Source organism: Salvelinus fontinalis, chromosome 23 (assembly GCF_029448725.1).
Source record: "Salvelinus fontinalis isolate EN_2023a chromosome 23, ASM2944872v1, whole genome shotgun sequence".
Taxonomy (NCBI): Eukaryota; Metazoa; Chordata; class Actinopteri; order Salmoniformes; family Salmonidae; genus Salvelinus; species Salvelinus fontinalis.
In genome coordinates, this window is record NC_074687.1 from 38,461,103 (window position 1) to 38,483,999 (window position 22,897).

The following is a 22,897-nucleotide window of genomic DNA, read 5'->3' on the forward strand; positions in this document are numbered from 1 at the left end:
TTGCTTATTTTCTAACTCCATGTAAAAAAAATACTTTTAGGTATTTCATAGTGCTAAAAGTGCTTGGGCCCTCGTTTATATTTGTATAACAGATACTCAAATTCGGACTGTGGGGGATTTTATTTGGCCCCCAAGTTTTTTTTTTTTTTAAATGTTGGACATAAAAGACTGTAAAAACACCAGCAAATCATCTCCAAGTGATCTAATTTTGGAAATATGTTCCAAAGTATTCCCACACATAATAGAGCGATATATGTGATATTATAGCAATGTTAGCAAGGTGTGAAATGATTGTTTTAGTTAAATATTATATATGTTATGGCTTATTGACTAGTTAAATAAAGGTTAAATAAAAAAATATAACAAAATGATTGAGGTCAATTTGCAGTCTACAAATTATTTGTAATTATGTTCCAGCCCCCTGACCATCCACTCAAGAAGAAATTGCTGAATCTAGTAGATGAATCCTGTTATAGATGGTTATATATCAGTCCGCTAATACAGGACTAGTAAAGGCACAGTGCACTAGTTTTGTGAGAAAAAAAAGTTTATATATATATATTCTTTGCTTCAAGATTTTTCAGGGCGCTGTTCCCGCGGCTATGTTTGTATTACATATTTTATCATGTGTGTGCATGTCTATGTACTGCTGTATCAATTTCTAAATTAAATGTACACTGATAATACAGTATATAAATTACTATATTATGTTCCGCACAATTTGGATGGCTTTTTCACTAGTGACATTTTTGCCTAGGAGCATGAACCTCGCGATAATGTTTGCACACGATGCGTGACGTTTGATGTAAGGTAGTTAATTAAGTTAATTTTACAAAGGGAACTTAAAGATCCACCGCAGAGGTGTTAATGTGGATGTGTCCAAAAATGTTACATTCCAACATTATATGAGGTTACCGATGGCACCTGGACTTCTGTCTAAATATTGCCAGGTTTTTAAAAAATCACAAGATTTCACTGCCACTGACAGCGGTGTTTGCCGTTTCAAAAAGTAGCTTGATGAGTGTCCAAAGTAACAGTGGAAGTTTGGAGGGGACGCCATCTTGGTCCCAGATCTCCACGTCCCTTTCTCAGCAACATATCACGGCAGGGGTGAAGGCCAAGGGAGGTAAAAATAATATTATTGAAACAAAAGTATTTGCTAGTTACATGTTTTATGTGTCGTTTTGTCGTACGTGTTAAGAGTCATCTTGAAATGAATTGCAACTGAGTAACACCGAAGCCATGGTGTGCAGCAGCCTGCTAGCTAGCCATTACAGACGAGTGTTTGCTGGTGGTGTCTTCAAATGTCCATGAGAAATAACATGAGGAACGTTAGCTAGTTAACATTAGCCACAGTACCTAAACTACTGATACATGTGTTCTTTGTTTGCAATATAAGTGAAGATTGTAGATGTTTACATGCTGAAGTGGAGTAGTTAGCTAGTTGGCTAACCGACTACAGTACTGTAGTAGCCTAAGTTATCAACACTAGAGAATTTGCTATCCAGCTAAGGTAGCTAGCTAATATAGCTAGGTAGTTTAATAACTACATACTGCTAGCTAGCTGTCTCCACCGGCTAGCTACGTTGACAGCGTTAGCTAGCTAGCTATTATCGGTTGTTGAATGTTGTATTTGCTAGACAGCAAGCTAATATGTCAGATTTAAATCAGGGTCGAGAGATGACATGGTGGACCTATGGCTTCAGTATTGCCAGATCGAAACGGAATTCTGTGGACTGTATGAAATTATATACAAATATATATCTCAACAACATATCACAGCTAGCTAATGCATGTCTGGCGACCCTCCTTTCCTTTGACATGAAGTCGGGATGACACCTTTTTATTGCAGTAACCAGCTATGTACACTGTGCTGTGGAAACACAATGTACAATTGACCATATCAAATTCAGAAACTGGGGGTTATAATTGTATTGCACTCATTGACTAAATTAGGTATCCAACTATTACTATGCTAATGAGGGCACACCATGTATTTTCAATGGCTAGCGTGGACAGGACGGTAGCAATAGTTTGTAATTGGGCAGTGTATTACTTCCGACACAAGTCTAGATGTTGAGACGATGTAGCGGGCTAATGTGATGCCCATTAGCCATTACATGTTAGGTACTGTTTGGCCTAGCACGGATTATTTGACGGCCTTAAAGACATCCTCCAGTGCGTTTTTGAACATTTCCTGTTGAAAAGCGATATCCCAAGGATAAATACAGGAAAGAACACACACGAAAGGGTAAAAAAAATGTTTTTTTTTTAGGCACGACTGCCAACTTCAAGGAATAGGGCACTAATGGAGTTGGTTTTATGGGAGGTTATGTCATCGGCCTCCCCTTTGCTTAAGGAGCAATAGAGAACAAAGAAAGCCCCCCTTGTGCCATGTCATGACTTACCTGGACTACCTATTGATGTGCATTTTGTTAAGTAAATCAGGTGTTAAATGATGTGGAAAGGAGACTGGCGTGCCAATGTGGATGCCACAATCATGTCTATTTTCAAATCTTCCCTCATTGATCGAGACAGGTGAGTGCGATGATATGCAGCACTTTGGGGTGGACACCCATCTGTCTCAATGAGAGAAGATATGAAATGGACAAGATGGCAGTGTACATGCTGGATACCTTCATGGAGCAAAAATTATTACATTTTAACTGAGTGTTTTCTAAATTCAAACAAATCCCCCCCCCCCCCCCCCCTGCAATTAGACTCTGGAGCAGTGGAAACGGGTTCTCTGGCGTGATGAAGCATGCTGGAAGCCAACGGACGAATCTGGGTTTGGCGGAGGCCAGGAGAAGTGCTAACTGCCCCAATCCATTGTGCCAACTGTAAAGTTTGGTGGGGGAGGAATAATGGTCTGGGGCTGTTTTTCATGGTTAGGGCTACACTATGACATTCTAGACGGTTCTGTTCTATCAACTTTGTGGCAACAGTTTGGTGAAGGCCTTTTCCTGTTTCAGCATGACAATGCCCCTGTGCACAAAGCGAGGTACATACAGAAATGGTTTGTCGAGATCAGTGTGGAAGGACTGGACTGCAGAGCCCTGACCTCAAACCCATCAAACACCTTTGGGATGAATTGGAATGCCAACTGTGAGCCAGGCCTAATTTCCCAACATCAGTGACCGACCTCACTAATGCTCGTGGCTGAATGGAAGCAAGTTCCCGCAGCAATGTTCCAACATCTAGTGGAAAGCCTTCCAGAAGAGTGGAAGCTGTTATAGCAGCAAAGGGGGGACCAACTCCATATTAATGCCCAGAATTTTGGAATGAGTTGTTTGACGACAAGGTGTCCACATATGTTTGGTCATGTAATGTATTTAGAGCAAATATTCTGTCAGCAGTGAATAACTGATTTCTAGACATTGTGCTAGTTGGTCACATTCCTTAGATGGCTATGTTTTTAGTTTGTTTGTTTGTAACTAACAATACTGAGCACAGTACCCCTTAGTATAGAAGGCCACTGATGTGAAGAAAGTAGACTAAACTGCATCAAAGTAGTACAATTGTCTAATGCGTACTAAACTTACTCTGTTCACTACCTAATTAGACGTTAAGACCTACATGCATGGGAAAACATTTAGTGTTGAAATATGAGTAGATTAACTGCATCCTCTAGTTAGCCTATAGTTGAGTTGTCAAAGTATTGTAACCCAGAATATATGTTCTGGTGGATTTATACAAACTGTGTACAAATTGTGCCACTTATTTTGATCCGAAGCATAAGACTACGCCTATAGCTTAGATAACTGGATTTTTGAATGACTATCCAAGTGTCTGTCGTCAACAGGTGGACACTATGTTGCACAGCATGGAGCTCAAATGACATCCACAGCATTCTAAGGGTTCAACCACTGGCCTGTGCAGGGGCTTGAATTTGGTTGCTTGGAATGTATTGGCTACTTATTTATGCAGAATGTCTAGGAAATCATCCCTTCTTGCCAAAGAGAGAGGGCTTACACTCCACGCTTTCCTGGCTTTTTAAAATATGAAAACGCTTGTTGATCAAGTGCGCTCAACGCAATATTATGCTTTTATTTGAAGAGGACCATAGTTTTTGTGGTGTGTTTACTACCAAGTTAATGGTGACACGTATGAGAGCATGCACTGAGATGCTGCTGTAAAGTGAGAGCCGTGTCTAGTAGCCTGGTTCTTCAGACCATCATAAGGAAATGAAAGTGACAATCTAGATCTTGTGGATTAAGCTTTTCCAGGTTACGAGTTGGTTCAAAACAGTTAGAGGGGTGTTTTCTCTAGCACCTGTCTGTGTGCTTCATTTCAAGCCTAAAATCATTAGGCTATCTGAAGTAGATAATGATATTTGGCATTTAAGTCGAGTATTATTTACTGTGTTACATCATCCTTGTTACATGACATTTCTCAAGTTACTTCATGTTGCACTGAAATATCTACTGGCAAGCCATATGCTTTATCTTGGCCAGGTCACATTTGCAAATGAGAACTTGTTCTCAACTAGCCTACCTGGTTAAATAAAGGTGAAATTAATATAAATAATAAAATTACCGCACTCCATCACCTTAACCTCGCTTGTTTTTGTTAGGCTATATTGTAAATGATGGCTGGTTTTTCATTTTGTCACATTCTTTCGACTTTTGATTAGCTATAAAATGTTACTGTTGTGCATAACTGCTGCTTATTACAGTATTGGTGAAAAATACAAAATACCTTATTCCGCAAGTTCCACTTGGGCAGCTGTTACATACAATTATATTAAATCATATTCATCTTTCCAAAAGGAGATGCATAGCATTGTTGCACTGCACTGTCCTGGGTTTGTACATTGATTCTCTAGAGCCCAAGTGCACCACCGTTATTTCACCTCTACTCCACAAATGAGCTTAAGGGGCATCCATCTTGGGTGTCTTGGAACCTGCTGTGGTATCTGATCCTTTGTCCCCAGGGTGTTGTCTTTTTTTCTTTCTTTTGCATATTTCACTTTAGAGAGAATGCCTGCATCTGGTGTTGCAGCATCCACAGACTGCAGATGAAAAGGAAACTCTAATATAGATTACAGGGTAGTTGACGTCATAGAATGGTAGCACGTATATGATATGAGCTATACAATTAGGGAATTAAATATTTTTCTTGCAGTAGACATTTTTCTAAGATGAACAGGAGTGTTCCGTTTCTCAGGGGAATTTGAAATTGTAGGTGAGGAAAGTGGATTGGAACGATGGGTAGCCAGATGGTTCTTTTGGATTTTGATATGAAGCCAGTACAGGGAACAAATTACAATTGCCATGTCACTGGTGGCAGCACTTTAAAAACAGTAGCACTAATGAGCGATCAATGTAGGGGAACCATTATCTGGCCTAATTTTAGACAGTCTAGCTCTCGCATACATTTTTTTCAGAACAACCTATTTTGTAGTTTATTTGATAGGTTGACGTAAGGGTGTTTGATTTTAAGAGAACTGCCAGAGAAGAATTTGATGAACATGTTTTTTTCTCTGTTCCAGCTCTGATACGTTGGTGCTCTTTGTCAAAGCCAAGTGAAACAGCCAGGCCCAGGTCCCTTGGGCTTACTACACTTGTGGAAATTGTCTTGGAGACAGACCTGCATTGTTCTCCAGGCTCATATTAGACGAGGTGGAGGAACTGTCGTCTTGTCTGTGGGTGCTGTAAACCACAAGCTGGTGGGAAACCACCATGAACTGTACTGGCCAGAGTAAAGGGGCTTGTAGTGTACACACTGACTGCTCTGAGGAAACCTGGTGTCTGTAAAGGATATACATGTAGGGCTTTGGCTTTATTTAGGCGTTTCCTCCACCCTGTCCTTAACTTTACTGGATAGTTGAGCAGAATTCAGAAGATTTATGGCAGTACCCGAGATGTAGATTCACTTTTGACCGACATTGCATTTGGTAAGATATATGTAAATAATCAGTGTCTCTCTGGCATTAGTCGTATCTGTGCTCTGACAGAGGAAGTGTTGCAGCAGACATGATGCACTGACTGAACAGGTGTTAAGAGACCTCATAGCCCTTTGTTGATACAAAATGGAGCGCTTGTTAGAGAAAGGCCATGTCAGCTGTCTCCCAGAGGGAGACAGTCCAATCCTTTTCTCTGTCTAGGATGTAGCCTACTAGTTTAAATCTTTGTTTACATGTGAAATGATAAAGATCTAGCATAGGCTATTATCGAAACTCATACACTACATGACCCAAAAGTATGTGGACAGCTGCTTGTCGACCGTCTCGTTCCAAAATCATGGGCATTAATATGGTGTTGGTCCCAAAAATGTTCTGCTTTAAGTCTCCACTCTTCTGGGAAGGCTTTCCACTAGATGTTGGAACATTGCTGCGGGGACTTGCTTCCATTCAGCCACAAGCATTAGTGAGGTCGTGCACTGATGTTGGGCGATTAGGCCTGGCTCCCAGTCGGAGTTCCAATTCATCCCTAAAGTGTTCGACGGGGTTGAGGTCAGGGATCTGTGCAGGCCAGTCAAGTTTTTTATTTTATTTATTTTACCGTTATTTTACCAGGTAAGTTGACTGAGAACACGTTCTCATTTGCAGCAACGACCTGGGGAATAGTTACAGGGGAGAGGAGGGGGATGAATGAGCCAATTGTAAACTGGGAATTATTAGGTGACCATGATGGTTTGAAGTTCATCCATGACTATCTCAAACCATTTCTGTATGGACCTCGCTTTGTACACGGGGGCATTGTCATGCTGAAGGGCCTTCCCCAAACTGTTGCCACAAAGTAGGAAGCACAGAATCATCTAGAATGTCATTGTATGCTGTAGCTTTAAGATTAAGGGGTCTAGCCCGAACCATGAAAAACAGCCCCTCACCATTATTCCTTCTCCACCAAACTTTACAGTTGGCACTATGCACTGGGGCAGGTAGCACTCTCTTGGCATTCGCAAAACCCAGATTTGCCCGTTGGCCTTCCAGATGGTGAAGCGTGGTTCCACTGTTCCAGAGTCCAATGACGGTGAGCTTTACATCACTCCAGCCGCCGCTTGGCATTGCGCATGGTGATCTTAGGCTTTTGTGCGGCTGCTCGACCATGTAAACCCATTTCATGAAGCTCCCTACAAACAATTATTGTGCTGGCGTGGCTTCCAGAGGCAGTTTGGAACTCTGTAGTGAGTGTTGCAACTGAGGAAAGATGACTTTTAGGTGGTTTCGTTCTGTGAGCTTGTGGCTTATCACTTTGCGAATGAGCCGTTGTTGCTCCTAGACGTTTTGACTTCACAATAACAGCACTTACAGTTGACCGGGGCAGCTCTAGCAGGGCAGAAATTTGACAAACTAACTTGTTGGAAAGGTGGCATCCTATGACTGCTACGTTGAAAGTCACTGAGCTCTCAGTAATGCCATTCTACTGCCAATGTTTGTCTATGGAGATTGTATGGCTGTGGGCTTGATTTTATACACCTGTCCGCAACGGGTGTGGTTGAAGTAGCCTAATCCAATAATTTGAAGGGCTGTCCACATACTTATATATTACACAAGTGTCTTCATATAGAGCACCTAGTGTCATGTTTGGTTTGCCTTGAACACTCACCATGCAGAATGTGGTCAGCCACGTACTGGGATTAAGCTATTTTAGTGTTTATAAAATATTGTCTTGAGTATAAATTTAGGACATTACATCTCCCTTTCTCTGTTCAGACATGAAGTAACCAGACATTTTGCCTATTAAACATGTCAGACTTCAGGAAATTGCTTTCAGCTGTTATTTTGTGCGTGACAAGGGAACAATCCTCATTAGTTTTGCTTTATCACATCTTTTAGTTAACTAAGTGGATAGCTCGTTGATAATGCCGTTTAACAGATTCTCTGCAACCTTTTATGGTTGGGGTATTCCTCAGGACAAATCTTCAAGCATATTCTGAAGGTTTTCAGGATTCCTAGTCAATCCTGATGTTACCTTATAGTTAATCATTAAGAGTCTAAGCTGTTACTAAGAACATCATTTAGTTGTTTGATTTGTAATTTTAGGACCCCTTTTAACCTCCAGGAAGAATGACAACTTTTTTACATTTTCTGACAAGCGAGTACTTATTTGGTCGTTTTCATACTGTCGTTCCCAAACATTCTGTAAATGTGAAAATTCTATAGCAATATAGTGGAAAAGCAGGCTGTGCGTTTGGACAATTAATAGACAATGGAGTAAATAAAACCTAAACATCGGCCTCGTCCAGGATGGGAGTCTACAGACCGGTGTGCAAACCAGAGCTACAGTAGGCCTTTATGCAAATAAGCCATTTGCCACAAGGGCCAGCCATCATTCACTTTGAACTGGACTGAGCTTTTACAGGCGGTAGCAACAGTGTGACTTTAGATCAGGGGTTCTTAAACTTTTTTAGCCTGGGACCCAAATGAGAAATTCTGTGTTTTTCCTGGGATCCAAGCTTAGGAACATTTGCAACTATATGTAAATATTGGTACATTTCATTGCCCTTATGTCTATGTAACGGATGTGAAATGGCTAGCTAGTTAGCGGGTACGCGCTAGTAGCATTTCAATCAGTTACGTCACTTGCTCTGAGACTTTAAGTAGGGTTGCCCCTTGCTCTGCAAGAGCCGCGGCCTTTGTGGAGCGATGGGTAACGATGCTTCGTGGGCGACCGTTGATGTGTGCAGAGGTTCCCTGGTTCGCGCCCGAGGTCGGGGCGAGGGGACGACGTAAAGTTCTACTGTTACATTGATGCTGTTGACCCGGATCACTGGTTGCTGCGGAAAAGGAGGAGGTTGAAAGGGGGGTGAGTGTAACGGATGTGAAATGGCTAGCTAGTTAGCGGGTGCGCGCTAGTAGCATTTCAATCAGTTACGTCACTTGATCAGACATTAAGTAGGGTTGCCCCTTGCTCTGCAAGGGCCGCGGCTTTTGTGGAGCGATGGGTAACGACGCTTCGTGGGTGTCAGTTGCTGATGTGTGCAGAAGGTCCCTGGTTCGCGCCCGGGTCGGGGCGAGGGGACGACGTAAAGTTATACTGTTACACCTAAAACAAATGCAATATAGACAAAAACAAAAATAACAATTAAATGGCCATATAAATAGCTATTCATGTTTATTTTCCCCCATTAAAAATGCTGACATCTGTCTAGATTGGAACTGTTGCAGTTTAAAATGCAATTAATAATTTTCATTCTGAACTGGAACAAACTGATAACAGAACAGACACGCAGGCTTTTTGATAGGGTTGCACTAAGTAACAGTACAGATGAGAAATGATCAGGCCTACTGTACATCTTACTGTAGAAATTATTGTCGAAAGAAAGTCAAGGTTGGAGCTGTTGCTGTTAAAATAGTCCGTTTTTTATTTATTCTGAACTGGAATAAACTGATCCAGGCTGTATCACCTCCGGCCGTGTTTGGAAGTCTAATAGGGCTGTGCACAATTATCCCAGCGTCGTCCAGGTTTGGCCGGGGTAGGCCGTCATTGTAAATAATGATTTGTTCTTAACTGACTTGCCTAGTTAAATTGAAATGATATATTTTGTTTTAAACAAGCACACGGATGTAGACCGTTAAAACACACACACACACACACACACACACACACACACACAGTCCTAATTAGAGGTGTTTCAACAAGCAGGTCTATTCTGGGCTCAGTTTCTGACAGTGTAACACTGAGGTCATGCTCAGCATTGAGACTGTTTCTGAACTTGTTTAAGTAATCCAGAGTTGAGAACCCTGATTGACATAGGTATTTGGTGACAAACAGGACCAGAACATCTACTGCTTTCTCAGTTAGGCAGGAGACTGCTTCCTGCTGTAGATGAGCAACCCAGAACTGTGTGAGTGTGTTTAATTCAAAAAGTATCTCGCTTCAATCAGTTTAAAAATGATGAATTGTATTTTAACAGCAACGGTTCCAACCTAGACTTGTTTTCAACAATCATTTCTACAGTAAGATGTACAGTAGGCCTGATCATTTTTCATCTGTACTGTTACTTGGCTAGCTACTGATAGGGTTGCTTGCTTTGGATGACGTTAGCTATTAGCTGTGTACAAGGCCAGGGGATTGTTTGAAAGAGAAACTCATATCTACTAGTATGAGAGATAGTACTCCTTTATTTCTGCTTATCATCACCTTTTATAAAATGACATCAATGTCATTAGCTAGCTAGTTAGCTGACTTTTCCACTGTTGAAGCACTGTTTCCTGAAGCATTCTGCCCTGTTCTGAAATAATTCTCTGGGTATACTGTCATGCTGTGGATGTTTGGTGTGATAGAGCCTGGATTCGAACCAGGGACTGTAGTGATGCCTCTTGCACTGAGATGCATTGCCTTAGACCGCTGTGTCCATGTGCGTGCATGTTAACTATTTAACTGTACTAGAATGCTTAAGGCTGCTAAAATTTTAAATATTGGTATAGTTTTGTTTTGGCAAGGAAAATATCGGTATCTGCCAAAAATGTAATATCGGTGCATCACTACTTATTTTTTCTTTCTTTTTTCTTTTTTACCCCCTTCTATCCCCAATTTCGTGGTATCCAATTGTTAGTAGTTACTATCTTGTCTCATCGCTACAACTCCCGTACGGGCTCGGGAGAAACGAAGGTCGAAAGCCATGCGTCCTCCGAAACACAACCCAACCAAGCCGCACTGCTTCTTAACACAGCGCGCATCCAACCCGGAAGCCAGCCGCACCAATGTGTCGGAGGAAACACCGTGCACCTGGTTAGCGTGCACTGTGCCCGGCCTGCCACAGGAGTCGCTAGTGCGCGATGAAAAATCTACCACACACTCAGATTTTAACAAACAAAATATTGTTTTTTTTGCAATTACACCAACAAAACACAAAAGCAGATGAGTGTGCTTTGTAATATGCCTAAAACCATAAATGTACTACTAGTAAGATAATGTGGTATATTTAATTTCATACATTTTGTGACTGAAGTCTTCACAAAAATATTACAGTTGAGAGAAATTCACCTGCCCCTTTAAGTGCGGGAAGTTAACGTGGTAACGTGACTAGTCATATGTGCCTGTGAAATTGAGTATGACCAGTAGCAGCTTTTTTCTTCTCTTCCCTAGCAGATGAAACTTAAACATTGATACTACAAGACCCAAAAGTATGTTGGTGTGTGGACAGCTACTAGTCTGTTCTGATTCCAAGTGTTATTTCATAGTTCTGATGGCTTCACTATTATTCTACAATGTAGGAAATAGTAAAAATAGATAGAAAAACCGTGGATTGAGTAGGGGTCAACTTTTGACAAATGGAAGTGAAGTGCTCACTCTGTGGAGCCCTGACCACCCGCCAACATGACTGGTGTTAATTTTAGGCCCTGAAAGCTGTGATCCCTTTATTGATGTCATTTGGTAAATCCACTTCAACCAGTGTAGATGAAGGGGAGGGGACTGGTCAAAAGAAAGATTTTAGAATCCTAGAGACATGAATTGTGTATGTGTGTCATTCAGAAGGTGAATGGGGAAGACAAAATATTTAATTGCATTTGAACTGGGTATCGTAGTAGGTGCCAGATGCACTGTTTTTCCCAATGTTTGGTATACTTCCATATATATATATATATATTTTGTACTGATCCCGGCCTACCTTCAGACGAGCCGTGAGACTCGTGGGTGTCCTAGAGCAAGACAACAGACATGTTTGTGAGATTCTCACCGTTCCATAGACGGGTCATATTAGTGTGTAGCCCAAACTGGACGCTACAAACAAGTTGGTAGTAGTCGGTACCAACTACTAGAGTAAAACCAAGAACATCGCTGTGTTAGTGAGGGGCTCATCTTTCCATTGAGTGGTCATATTAGTTAGCATGCCAAACTGTTCGGATGATATAGACGTTTTCAATTTTTCGAGGCGTCTCGTGGTCTGACAAACACAGCTGTACCTCGGCCACCTTCCACCGCAGATTTGAAAGGCTGCCCTTCGGTGGATTGAGATGCAGCCCATGCAACAACAAAAAATGACTGATGCAGGGAGCAGTGGGAGAGGGAGGAGCAGCATGAAACAGCTGAGATTCAGACTTTCTCTCAGTACTGGTTTTCATATCAACTTTATTTAGTTGTCCGGAAGCCAAAGGCACAATCGTAGTCGTATTAACAACCCATCCTCGTTGTTGCATGTTTACATTTTCCCTCAAAGTTTTGAACGGAGATGTTCATCTCTGTCACATGAAACGGCTCGCATCAGATGCGTCTTTTTAGAACGGTGTCTTCCCGCAAATTGGATTTTGGCAAATGTTTGAAAATGTGTTCCAGTCTCTGCTTCATTACTATAGTTTCATGTTCAATAATATGAGAGGATAGGCCTGCTATTGTTGCATGTTTTAATTTTTTTAAATTTAAGCTTTTAATGAAAAATGTCACTTCCTTCCATGCATAGTATTTTCTGTTTGTCACGTCATTTTACTGTTTGGAACGAATTTAACTGTTTGTTAACCGGTTAATAGGGGTTGGTTAATCGGCAACGAAATTGGCCGAAATTTGCATCCCTTGAAGGAAATTCTGCGAGCCAGTGCTAACTAGCGTTGGCGCAATGACTGGAAGTCTATGGTACTGTATCTACTAGCATGCTAGCAGTTACCGTAGACTTCTTAATTTTGCTAACGCAATTTAGCAATTGCGCTAACGCTAGTTGGCAACTTTCTTCAAACTGCATGCAGAGACCTAAACATGGTATCCACGAGTTCATTGGACTCTGGGGAAGTAGATAAAGGGCTTCACTGCCAAAATCCTGAAGTATCCCTGTGTCTGAATTAGCTGTATACCTGGTCTCAGTTATGGTCGAAGCTTCAGATCAAGTCAATGAAATGCAACAGTTTTCAGATAGTGGTGGACTTCACTGTGCTTTCTGTACTTTGTCTCAATTTTGTCACGAAGAAATTGTAAAAAGAGCCAGACATTCTGGATTTCCTTGTATAGGCCTAAACGAATATGTAGATGTAAGGATACTGAGTAGGCTATACATTAAGATAGAGTTCAGTAAGGTGCAACATAAAAATTGTGATGTTTCATTGCCTGTCCCAGAGATCCACCCCCCCCATACAAGACTGTAGAACACAAACACAACTCAAGAAGACACTTCCATTTGGACTGCATTGCCTCAATAACATCTCACCTTCAGAACGAACACAAGGGGACAGCTGTGAGTGGGAGAAGGCTCACAAACCAGCTTTGTGAGCCTTTTCTAACAGCTGTGAAATAAGATTGACTGTAAAGCCTTTTTTGAGGCTTGGCATCCTACTCTAATGGTCACCATTCAAAAATTTTCCTACTTAAACGTTTCAAATAAAGCCGGACATAGAAGTGATGATCATGATGCAGTCAGGTCTACTCTGCAGCGATGACTGAGGAATGTGAGGATGTAAGGAGGAGTAGGCAATAAGTGGTTAATATTCTCTTCCAGGCACCATGGAGGAGCTGCACAGCCTGGACCCCCGGAGACAGGAGCTGCTGGAGGCTCGCTTCATGGGCACGGTCACTGGCACTGGGGGCAGTACCGGGGGCAGCACTGGCAGCACCAGCGGGGGAACCAAAGTGTGTGCACCTGCCTTTAACCCCTGATCCCCATACACTTGGCTGCATGTTTTCAGCTAGTCTAATTGTCTGTTAGGCTTATTTTGTGTAACAAAAATAAAGTAAATAGTTGTCATGGTTTCTTTTCAGAAGAATGTTATGACGTACTTCTGTTTTTGATTTTCAGGGCTTGATGAACAATGACTCTTCAAATCAAAGTTTTGGAAGCCTGGGGTCCTCCAGTGACAAAGAGTCAGAGGTATGTTTCTTAACATGGTGTTCTTACAGTTGTAATTTAAACATTATATAATGAATCAATGTACATGTTTGTTTGAACAGGCTCTTGTCAGACAATATAACTAGTTTCCAAGGCTTTTCTGTTTTTTTTTGTCTTTGACATTCCATCCTTTGTTTGGATTAAACCTATGTTTTGATTGGATGTTAGATGTGGGCTGGTTGGTGTGAGCAGGGAGATCCCAGAGGGAGAGGAGCTGGACCCTCATGATCCTCTGTCACTGGTGAAAATGTCAGACGCAACCTAAGATGGAGCTAGCTCTAGAGAGAATAAAAATGTGCCGAATCTTGTTGTAATTAAACTGCCTTCTTGTGACGCATCATGCCTCTCTGTACAAACACGGTCTGTGCCAGGGCAGCCTGATCACAGGCGTCATGCTGCGTCTGCACCTCCCTCCACGCTGTTTTCCTGTGTTTAGCAGCACAGCTCTACGCTAATGAAGGCAAAACACAAATGGCTTCCAACTTGGGAGGGGCTCCAGTGTCGCAGCCTGTTTGTGTGGGGTGGTGGGCTCCAACATTGTGTGGAATAAAGAAGCTTGAACCACTGCAGTGGAGTGTGTGCGTATACTAGCAACCCGACTGTGCAGGTGACTGTCTGCTCCCTTCCATTCTGTACAGTTAGACTGGTTTAATAAGTCACTGATGGAGGCCTATGTGTGAGCATGATCTAGGGGTGGAGAGGAGGCAGAATAAATCCTCTCTGGCCTCCTCTGCTGCTGAATCTGCACAGATGCTACCATACGTCATACACTCCCTAATGATGCACTGTTGACACACTCAATCAGACTAGCACCTGTCAGCAGATTCTCTGCACAAGGCTCTGTCCTGGGGTTTTGCATAAATGTCACGGTTGAAGTTGGCTACTCCTTTTTGATTTAGTTTGGGTTTTCTCAGTTTAAGCATTTTAATGTTTTTCTTTTGTAGGGCAGAAAAAATCCTCATGTTATCTTGTTGGTTGGTAATTAATTAAATTAGTTGATCATGATTATTCCTTGTTATTGGGAGATCTTGTTTTTTTCCCTCATAAGTTTATTTCCTGAAGGCTTCGTTTACACAGGCAGTCCATTTTTAACTAATTGGTCTTTTGACCAATCAAATCAGTTCTGAAAAAGATCTGTGATTGGTCAAAATATCAGAATTGGGCAGTGTGTGTATACTCTGTCATTGAGATTTGAATCAGACATTAGAAAAGGCTACTTAGACCACTGCGCCACCCGGGAGGCTAAGGCACTGCATCGTAATGCTAGCTGTGCCACCAGGGACTCTGGATTCGAGCCCAGGCTCTGCTGGCCGCGACCGGGAGGTCCATGGGGCGACGCACAATTGGCCTAGCGTCGTCCGGGTTAGGGCCGGTTTGGCCGGTAGGGATATCCTTGTCTCATCGTGCACTAGCAACTCCTGTGGCGGGCCGGGCACAGTGCGCGCTGACCAGGTCGCTAGGTGTTGCGGCGTTTCCTCCGACATATTGGTGCGGCTGGCTTCCGGGTTGGATGCGCGCTGTGTTAAGCAGTGCGGCTTGGTTGGGTTGTGTTTCGGGGGACGCATGGCTCTCGACCTTCGTCTCTCTCGAGCCCGTACGGGAGTTGTAGCGATGAGACAAGACAGTAACTACTAACAATTGCATACCACGAAATTGGGGAGAAAAAAAAGAAAAGGCTAGTTAATCTTTGTGCCACTTACCTGCTGTAGTCGCTTTTCTAATCTTTATTTCTCACAGCCTGTGGCCCAAAACTGCCAACGGGCTGCATTGGCCGTAGATAAACATCCTCTCTCAACTGTTGAAATTATTTCTTACAGTCTTATTAAGGTTTCCAATGCAATGAATCTGTCAAAACAGGCTAATTATAAACGATATTAGTTATGTATTTCATTACAAGGAACTCATTCTCTGTACCCCTCTTGTGTTTGCAGAGCTCCGATGTGAAAAGGGGGAGCTCTCCTGCATATTCGGTAGGTACGCCATTGTATTTGGAATACTAGGCTATGTTCCCCTTCATTTGTCATCTGCTGGGCGGTAGACAGCAGTGGTCGGTCAGTTCACCTACATTCAGGAACTCCCTAGCAGGCTGTAGGTTAGGCATTTTGCTGCTGCTACAGTATATTCACAACGCTTTTGTTTTTCAAAACAGTCATTACATCCTCATCTTGACATTTCAAGGAATCAAAGTAACTGTACTTGTACAACCTACCAGATGATGGTGGTTATTGGTTAAAATCCGTTTTTTTTTTTTTTGACAGACTCCTGAAAAAAAACACTCTGAATCATCCAGAGGAAGAAAAAGGAAACCTGAAATCCAATCAGAGAGCAGCCAAGGTAACTTCCCTTAAGCTGTTTCTGTTATACTCCGGGTACATATAGTCACTGCTGTATGATGGCCATAATCTATAAATGAAAGTCAATGGTAAATGTATTTTCTCTCTCACAGGGAAGTCTATCGTGCGAGGACCCAAAATTAGTGATTATTTTGATGTAAGTTACATGAGTTGGGAGCATGCTAAATGTTTTTTAAATGTAAGTTCTACTCTTAATGTCCCTGTGTGCTGGAGCACCACGTTTGGTGTTCATCTGAGAGGTGTTCTGTTTTGGAGAATATCAATGAAGCTCCATTTCACTCAGAGGCAGTAAACAGAACCTAACATAAAGGAGGCTTTCTGTGCCTCTGTTTTTGCCAAGTGGCAGGCAATGATGGCACTCACACTGGTGGCCTCTCTTTCTCCAGTTCCAAGGAGGGAACGGGTCCAGTCCTGTAAGAGGTCTCCCCCCAGTGATCCGCTCACCCCAGAACTCACATTCCCACACCGCGCAGGGTTCCAGTGTAAGTTACCCTATATCCACTTCAATTAATTTACCGCTTGTTGCCATTTGAAACAGAAGAAGGTAAGTGTCCAGGCCAGAACAGCCCAGAGCCAGACCGGCCTATTTTAAACAGTCAATGTTTATAAGTAATATTGATGGGACAATTAGATATGCAAACAATTGTTGTCCCTTGTGTTTCAGATTATGCAAAACAGCTCATCTCCTACAAGTCTGTCTTTTGGGGACCATGTGATGCATCCTAAGCAGTTAGCAGTCAAATGTGTGCAGGTGAGGATGACAACCATTAGTATGTGTATTCAGCACTTTTTGAATAACTGACATTGTGTTGGAGCATTTTAAGAATTTGTTCTATTTGTTTTTGTTGCAGACTGACCTGACGGGGCTCAAGTTGGCTGCCCTTGAAAGTAACAAGAACCTGGACCTTGAGAAAAAAGAAGGCAGAATAGATGATTTGCTTAGGGTAAGAAAAGCTGTCTAATGAGCACAAACAAAACCTCAGCATAAACTCAGTGAGGGACTTAAGAACTTTAAGTGTCAGTGATATATTACTCTGGCACAACTGAACACAGATCAATTAAAACACAGCTCGGTGTGCTGGCAGTGGACTCAAGTACATGCAAAAATGCATGTTATCCATGCTAGACTGACAGTCTTAATTCTGTTTAGATATCCTAGGTGTTAGGTTAATCATTACAATTCTAATGTGTGTTTCTCCGTAGGCAAACTGTGATCTCAGGAGACAGATAGATGAACAACAGAAATTACTTGAAAAGTACAAAGAACGCTTAAATAAATGCATCACCATGAGCAAGAAGTTGCTCATAGAAAAGGTACTTTCACGTCAAAGTGGAATGTCTAAAGCCCGGCATGTCCTTTTGCATTTCCGTATGAGTAATCTGGTATTGCGTATCAGTCTGTGATGTTTGACATTGTGTATATGTTGCTTAGAGCACCCAGGAAAAGCAGGCGTGCCGGGAGAAGAGTATGCAGGACAGACTACGATTAGGCCATTTTACCACTGTACGACATGGAGCCTCCTTCACAGAGCAGTGGACAGATGGCTTTGCCTTCCAAAACCTAGTCAAGTGAGTACCTTAGACTCCAGGTCAACTTGACTTTCAACTATGGTATGGTCGGCAAGCTACATGTATTTCTCTTTCAACCAGGTATCAAAGACATCTGTAGAATTAGTACTAAAATGTATAATTTTCCTTTTTTTTAATTCTAAACCCTTAGCCAGGGTTAAACACAAGCTTAGCGGAAATGGTATTGATTGCATATAACATTATCTGCAGACAGCAAGAGTGGATAAACCAACAGAGGGAGGAAATCGAGAAGCAGAGAAAACTCCTAGCAAAAAGGAAACCCCCATCCTCCAGCAACTCCCAAGCACCAACCACAAACTCTGAGCCAAAGCAACGCAAAACCAAGGCAGTGAACGGAGCGGAGAACGATCCCTTTCTCAAGCCCAGCCTACCTCAGCTGTGAGTGCCCTTGTCCTCCTTACTTGTGGCTAAGCCTAAACACACAAGACGCTAGATATCTATGAACATGTATGCCTGATCCTGTTGCCTTCATTAGTCATTTATTTTGTTGGTTCATTCCAAAGGTTGACTCTAGCAGAGTACCATGAGCAGGAGGAGATTTACAAACTGCGACTCGGGCATCTCAAAAAGGTCAGTGTGTAGATGCCCAACCTGGCAGGGCCAGGCAACACGAGCTGACCTTTCATTGTTTCATATGTCACATTGTTCATCAAGACAATGAAATGGGGATAAGACATCCTGATATAGAACCACTATTAGTTTGACTTCCTAGAGATTCTGTTGACTTTTTTTTCTCCAAACCTTATAGTATATTGAATTAATCGTTTTCCTAGGGATTAAGCATCAGACGGATTTCCCTAGACAGACTTTCTACCACGTTAACCGTTAGTTTTTAAAATGACTTGTCAGCCTCGGTGTAGAAGTGGGTTTTGATGTGCTCCCCTCTCCTTGTAGTCAGTCCTCTGATGTTCCTTTTTATGTCTGTTTGTGTGAATCATTACAGGAAGAAGCTGAAATCCAGGCGGAGTTGGAACGTTTGGAGAGAGTACGGAACCTTCACATTCGGGAACTTAAAAGAATAAATAATGAGGACAGTTCACAGTGAGTCTGATCACTGGAATGAATCTCTGTGACGACAACCATAGATTGTTCAGTGAGGCAGTAATGGCCATGTCATGGTGTTTTTCACAGTATGTTACAAATCATTCTGGATGTCAGTTTTCCATTCTGCAACTTGAGGTAAAATGAGCCAGTTTTTCACTGACTAGTATTTCAGTAACAAGGTCTGATTTAATGTCTTTATAGTGATTACTAGTTTTTGTGTTGGTGGAAGTCCTACCATTTGACTTCGTTTGTAATGAGTTGGTTACCTTTTTCTTCTTTTTTCTCTCTCCTGCTAAAGATTCAAAGACCATCCGACTTTGAACGAGAGGTATCTACTCCTGCATCTTCTGGGAAGAGGAGGCTTTAGTGAAGTTTACAAGGTGAGTCTATCGGAGTTTTCATGTGTCATCAGTTGCCTCTGCAAGTCTTTGTTTGAATAGACCAGTCAGAACTTTTCTGTTTGTTTATTATAGGCGTTTGACTTGATTGAGCAACGGTATGCTGCTGTGAAAATTCACCAGCTCAACAAGAACTGGAGGGAGGAGAAAAAAGAGAACTATCACAAGTATGTTCAACATTAAATAATTGCCACTTTTGCCATGTTCTGTTCATCAACACTGTGAAAAGTAAGTTTTTAAAAAGCATTGCTCTGCTTTAGATCATTTTAGAAAAGCAGAGTCAGTTTTATGAATTACTGTAACAATGGCACAGTTTTATGTGTAATTCGCTGGCTTTAAGACTTTGGTTGTTCGAGTCCGTAAGCTTTGTGTCTGGGTTAGCCAATCAATCAGTCATACCTCCACCTCTGCGGCCCTACTGTCTTGATTCATTCATTTGGTTGCCCATCGTAACACTGCTCACCTTGTTGCAGACACGCCTGTCGAGAGTACAGAATACACAAGCAGCTCGACCACCCCAGAATCGTCAAGCTGTATGACTACTTCTCACTGGACACAGACACGTAAGTGACCCTTCCTCATTATACTGACGATATGTTCTCATGACATCCTCTCATCACTGCCTTTTACACATTGCCCTCACAGGTTTTGCACAGTTTTGGAGTACTGTGAAGGAAATGACCTGGACTTCTACTTGAAGCAGCACAAGCTAATGTCAGAAAAGGAGGCCCGCTCCATTGTCATGCAGATTGTGAATGCTCTCCGATACCTGAACGAAATCAAGCCCCCCATCATCCACTATGACCTCAAGCCAGGTGAACAGACACACTTCACACACTGCAGGGATAGTATGGTTACCTTTCCATCTGTAAAGAGATCCCATGTTCTCTGAGGCTATGTGCTCATTTGTTCTGTTCCAATTTCAAGGTAACATCCTGCTTGTGGATGGCACAGCTTGTGGGGAAATCAAAATCACAGACTTCGGTTTGTCCAAAATCATGGATGACGACAGCTACGGTGCAGATGGCATGGACCTGACCTCACAAGGAGCAGGGACCTACTGGTAGTGAACTGCCACCATATATGGATAAATATGCAGTGTGCCTTCAAAGTATTCATACCCCTTGACCTATTCCACATTTTGTTTTGGTACAGCCTGAATTCAAAATGGATTAAGTAGATTTTTTTTTCTCTCACCCATCTCATGATACCCCATAATGACTACGGTAAAACAAAGGGATTTTTTTTGCAAATTTAAATACAGAAATATGTAATTTACATAAGTATTCACACCCCTTTCCTTTGACATTCCAATTTCCTTTGATCATCCTTGACATGTCATTCCAACTTGATTGGAGTCCACCGGTGGCCAAATTGTATGGACAGGATTTAGAAAGAAACACACCTGTATATGTAAGGTCCCGCAGTTGACAGTGTATGTCAGAGCAGAAATTCTACCATGAAGCCCAAAGAACTGTCAGTAGTTCTCTGAGATAGAATTGTGATAAGGCATATATCTGGGGAAGGGTATAAAACAATTTCTAGAGTGTTAAAAGTTTCCTATTACCACAGTGGTCACCATCATTTGGGAAAAGACGACAAATATGGAACTACCCAATCTCGGCCTAGAGCTGGCTGGCCAACCAAACTCAGCAACCGGGCAAGGAGGACCTTTGTCGGGGAGGTGACTAAGAACCCATTGAATACTCTGACAGAACTACAGAGTTCCTTAGCTGAGATGGGAGAACCTGAAGGACAACAGTCTCTACAGCACTTCACCAATCTGGTCTTTATGGGATAGTGGCCAGACGGAAGCTACTCCTGAGAAAAAAGCACATGACAGCATGCCTGGGGTTTGCAAAATAGCACGTGTACGACTCCGAGCATAAGACAAAAGATTCTGTGGTCTGATGAGACAAATGTAACTCTTTAGCCTGAATGCAAAGTGCTGTGTCTGTGCTGTGTCAGGCACAGCTCATCACCCATCTAACACCATCCCTACCGTGAAGCATTGTGGTGGCAGCATTGGGATGCTTTTCAGCAGCAGGGACTGGGAGACTGGTAGGGATAGAGGAAATGGAGCCAAATACAGAGAAATCCTTGATGAGAACCTGCTTCAGAGTGCAAATTACCTTTTAGATTTGCGTTCCAACAGGACAATGACTCCGAGCATACAGCCAAAGCAACACTGGAATGGTTTCAGAACAAGATTGTGAAAGTACTTGAGTGGCCCAGACTTGAATCTCATTTAAAAATGTGTGGAAACACTTGAAGATTGCTGCTCCCCATCTAACTTAACAGAGATTTAGAAAATCTGCATGGAAGAATGGGAGAAAATCCCCACATCTAGATGTACAAAGCTGATAGACCTAACCAAGGTGACTCAATGCTGTAATTGCCACCAAAGGTGCTTCTACAAAGTATTGACTCAGTAGTGTGAATACTTATGTAAATGTGATTTCTGTATTTCATTTTCAATAAGTTAGCAAAAATGTCTAAACATGTTTTCACTTTGTCATTATGGGGTATTGTGTGTAGATGGGTGAGATATATTTTGAATTTGGGCTGTAACACAACTTTAGAATAAGTCAAGGTGTACGAATACTTTCTGAAGGCTCTGTATCAGGACCAGCACATGATTTTGAGGATATGATGCTAGACTTATGGACAGATTTTGTTTTGTGTTCTCTCAAAGGTACTTGCCTCCTGAGTGTTTTGTTGTTGGCAAAGAACCTCCAAAGATCTCCAACAAGGTGGACGTGTGGTCTGTTGGCATCATCTTTTTCCAGTGTTTATATGGAAGAAAAGTAAGTGTTAGAGAACTGGCTTTATCGACTAAAATAACTTATTTTCACAACACTTAACTCGTCGCCTTATTTTTTTTATCTTTCAGCCATTTGGTCACAATCAATCTCAGCAGGATATCCTGCAGGAGAACACAATCCTTAAAGCAACCGAAGTTCAGTTTCCTGTCAAGCCTGTTGCCAGTAATGAAGCAAAGGTCTGTGGGAGAAGTTGTTCTGAATATTACCATCTGACTGCAACTGTCACTTCTATTTAATACTTTGGGATTGTTTTATGATTAAGCAATTCCTGTATAAACATTGCTTTTGTTGAGATCTCTAGTGTTCATATAAGAGACTGACATTACAGCCCCTTTTGAGATGCATTTCTGTCCAGCCATAAGTCATGATCGCCATCATACTCAGCGTCTTGCTCCAATGTTTCATTTAATTGGTCGTGAGTGCTGTCTTTTGAATGATGTCTCCTTTATTCCCCAAGGCCTTTATAAGGCGTTGCTTGGCATACAGGAAGGAGGACCGGTTTGATGTTCACCAACTGGGAAGGGATTCCTACCTGCTCCCTCACATGAGGAGGTCCAGCTCTTCAGGGAATCTGCAGCTGGGCGCTGGTGGCTCAGGACCTGCCTCCTCCAGCATCATCTCATACTGAGGGCCGGCTGTGCACTGACTGACTGGCTGCACCACCACGCCTGCAGAGCCCTCTCCCCCCACCCACGCCTGCAGAGCCCTCTTCCCCCCCCACTGACTGACTGGCTGCACCACCACGCCTGCAGAGCCCTCTCCCCCCCACTGACTGACTGGCTGCACCACCACGCCTGCAGAGCCCTCTCCCCCCACTGACTGACTGGCTGCACCACCACGCCTGCAGAGCCCTCTCCCCCCCACCCACGCCTGCAGAGCCCCCCCCACTGACTGACTGGCTCCACCACCACGCCTGCGGAGCCCTCTC

The 22,897-nt window shown here is 42.5% G+C and overlaps 1 protein-coding gene across 1 annotated transcript; it reads left to right on the forward strand.

Annotated features, from left to right (window-relative positions):
• The first annotated feature begins 916 nt into the window (after window positions 1–916).
• On the forward strand, window positions 917–22,897 carry tlk1a (tousled-like kinase 1a). Its single transcript, XM_055878757.1, has 22 exons — window positions 917–1,126; window positions 13,372–13,502; window positions 13,669–13,740; window positions 15,690–15,728; window positions 16,017–16,092; window positions 16,205–16,248; window positions 16,499–16,594; window positions 16,777–16,863; window positions 16,964–17,056; window positions 17,316–17,426; window positions 17,545–17,681; window positions 17,892–18,080; window positions 18,206–18,272; window positions 18,646–18,743; window positions 19,045–19,126; window positions 19,220–19,311; window positions 19,618–19,707; window positions 19,790–19,959; window positions 20,072–20,207; window positions 21,840–21,951; window positions 22,038–22,145; window positions 22,427–22,897. Exons 1-22 carry the CDS (start codon window positions 1,018–1,020, stop codon window positions 22,595–22,597), a joined length of 2,310 nt encoding a protein of 769 aa, XP_055734732.1. The 5' UTR covers window positions 917–1,017; the 3' UTR covers window positions 22,598–22,897.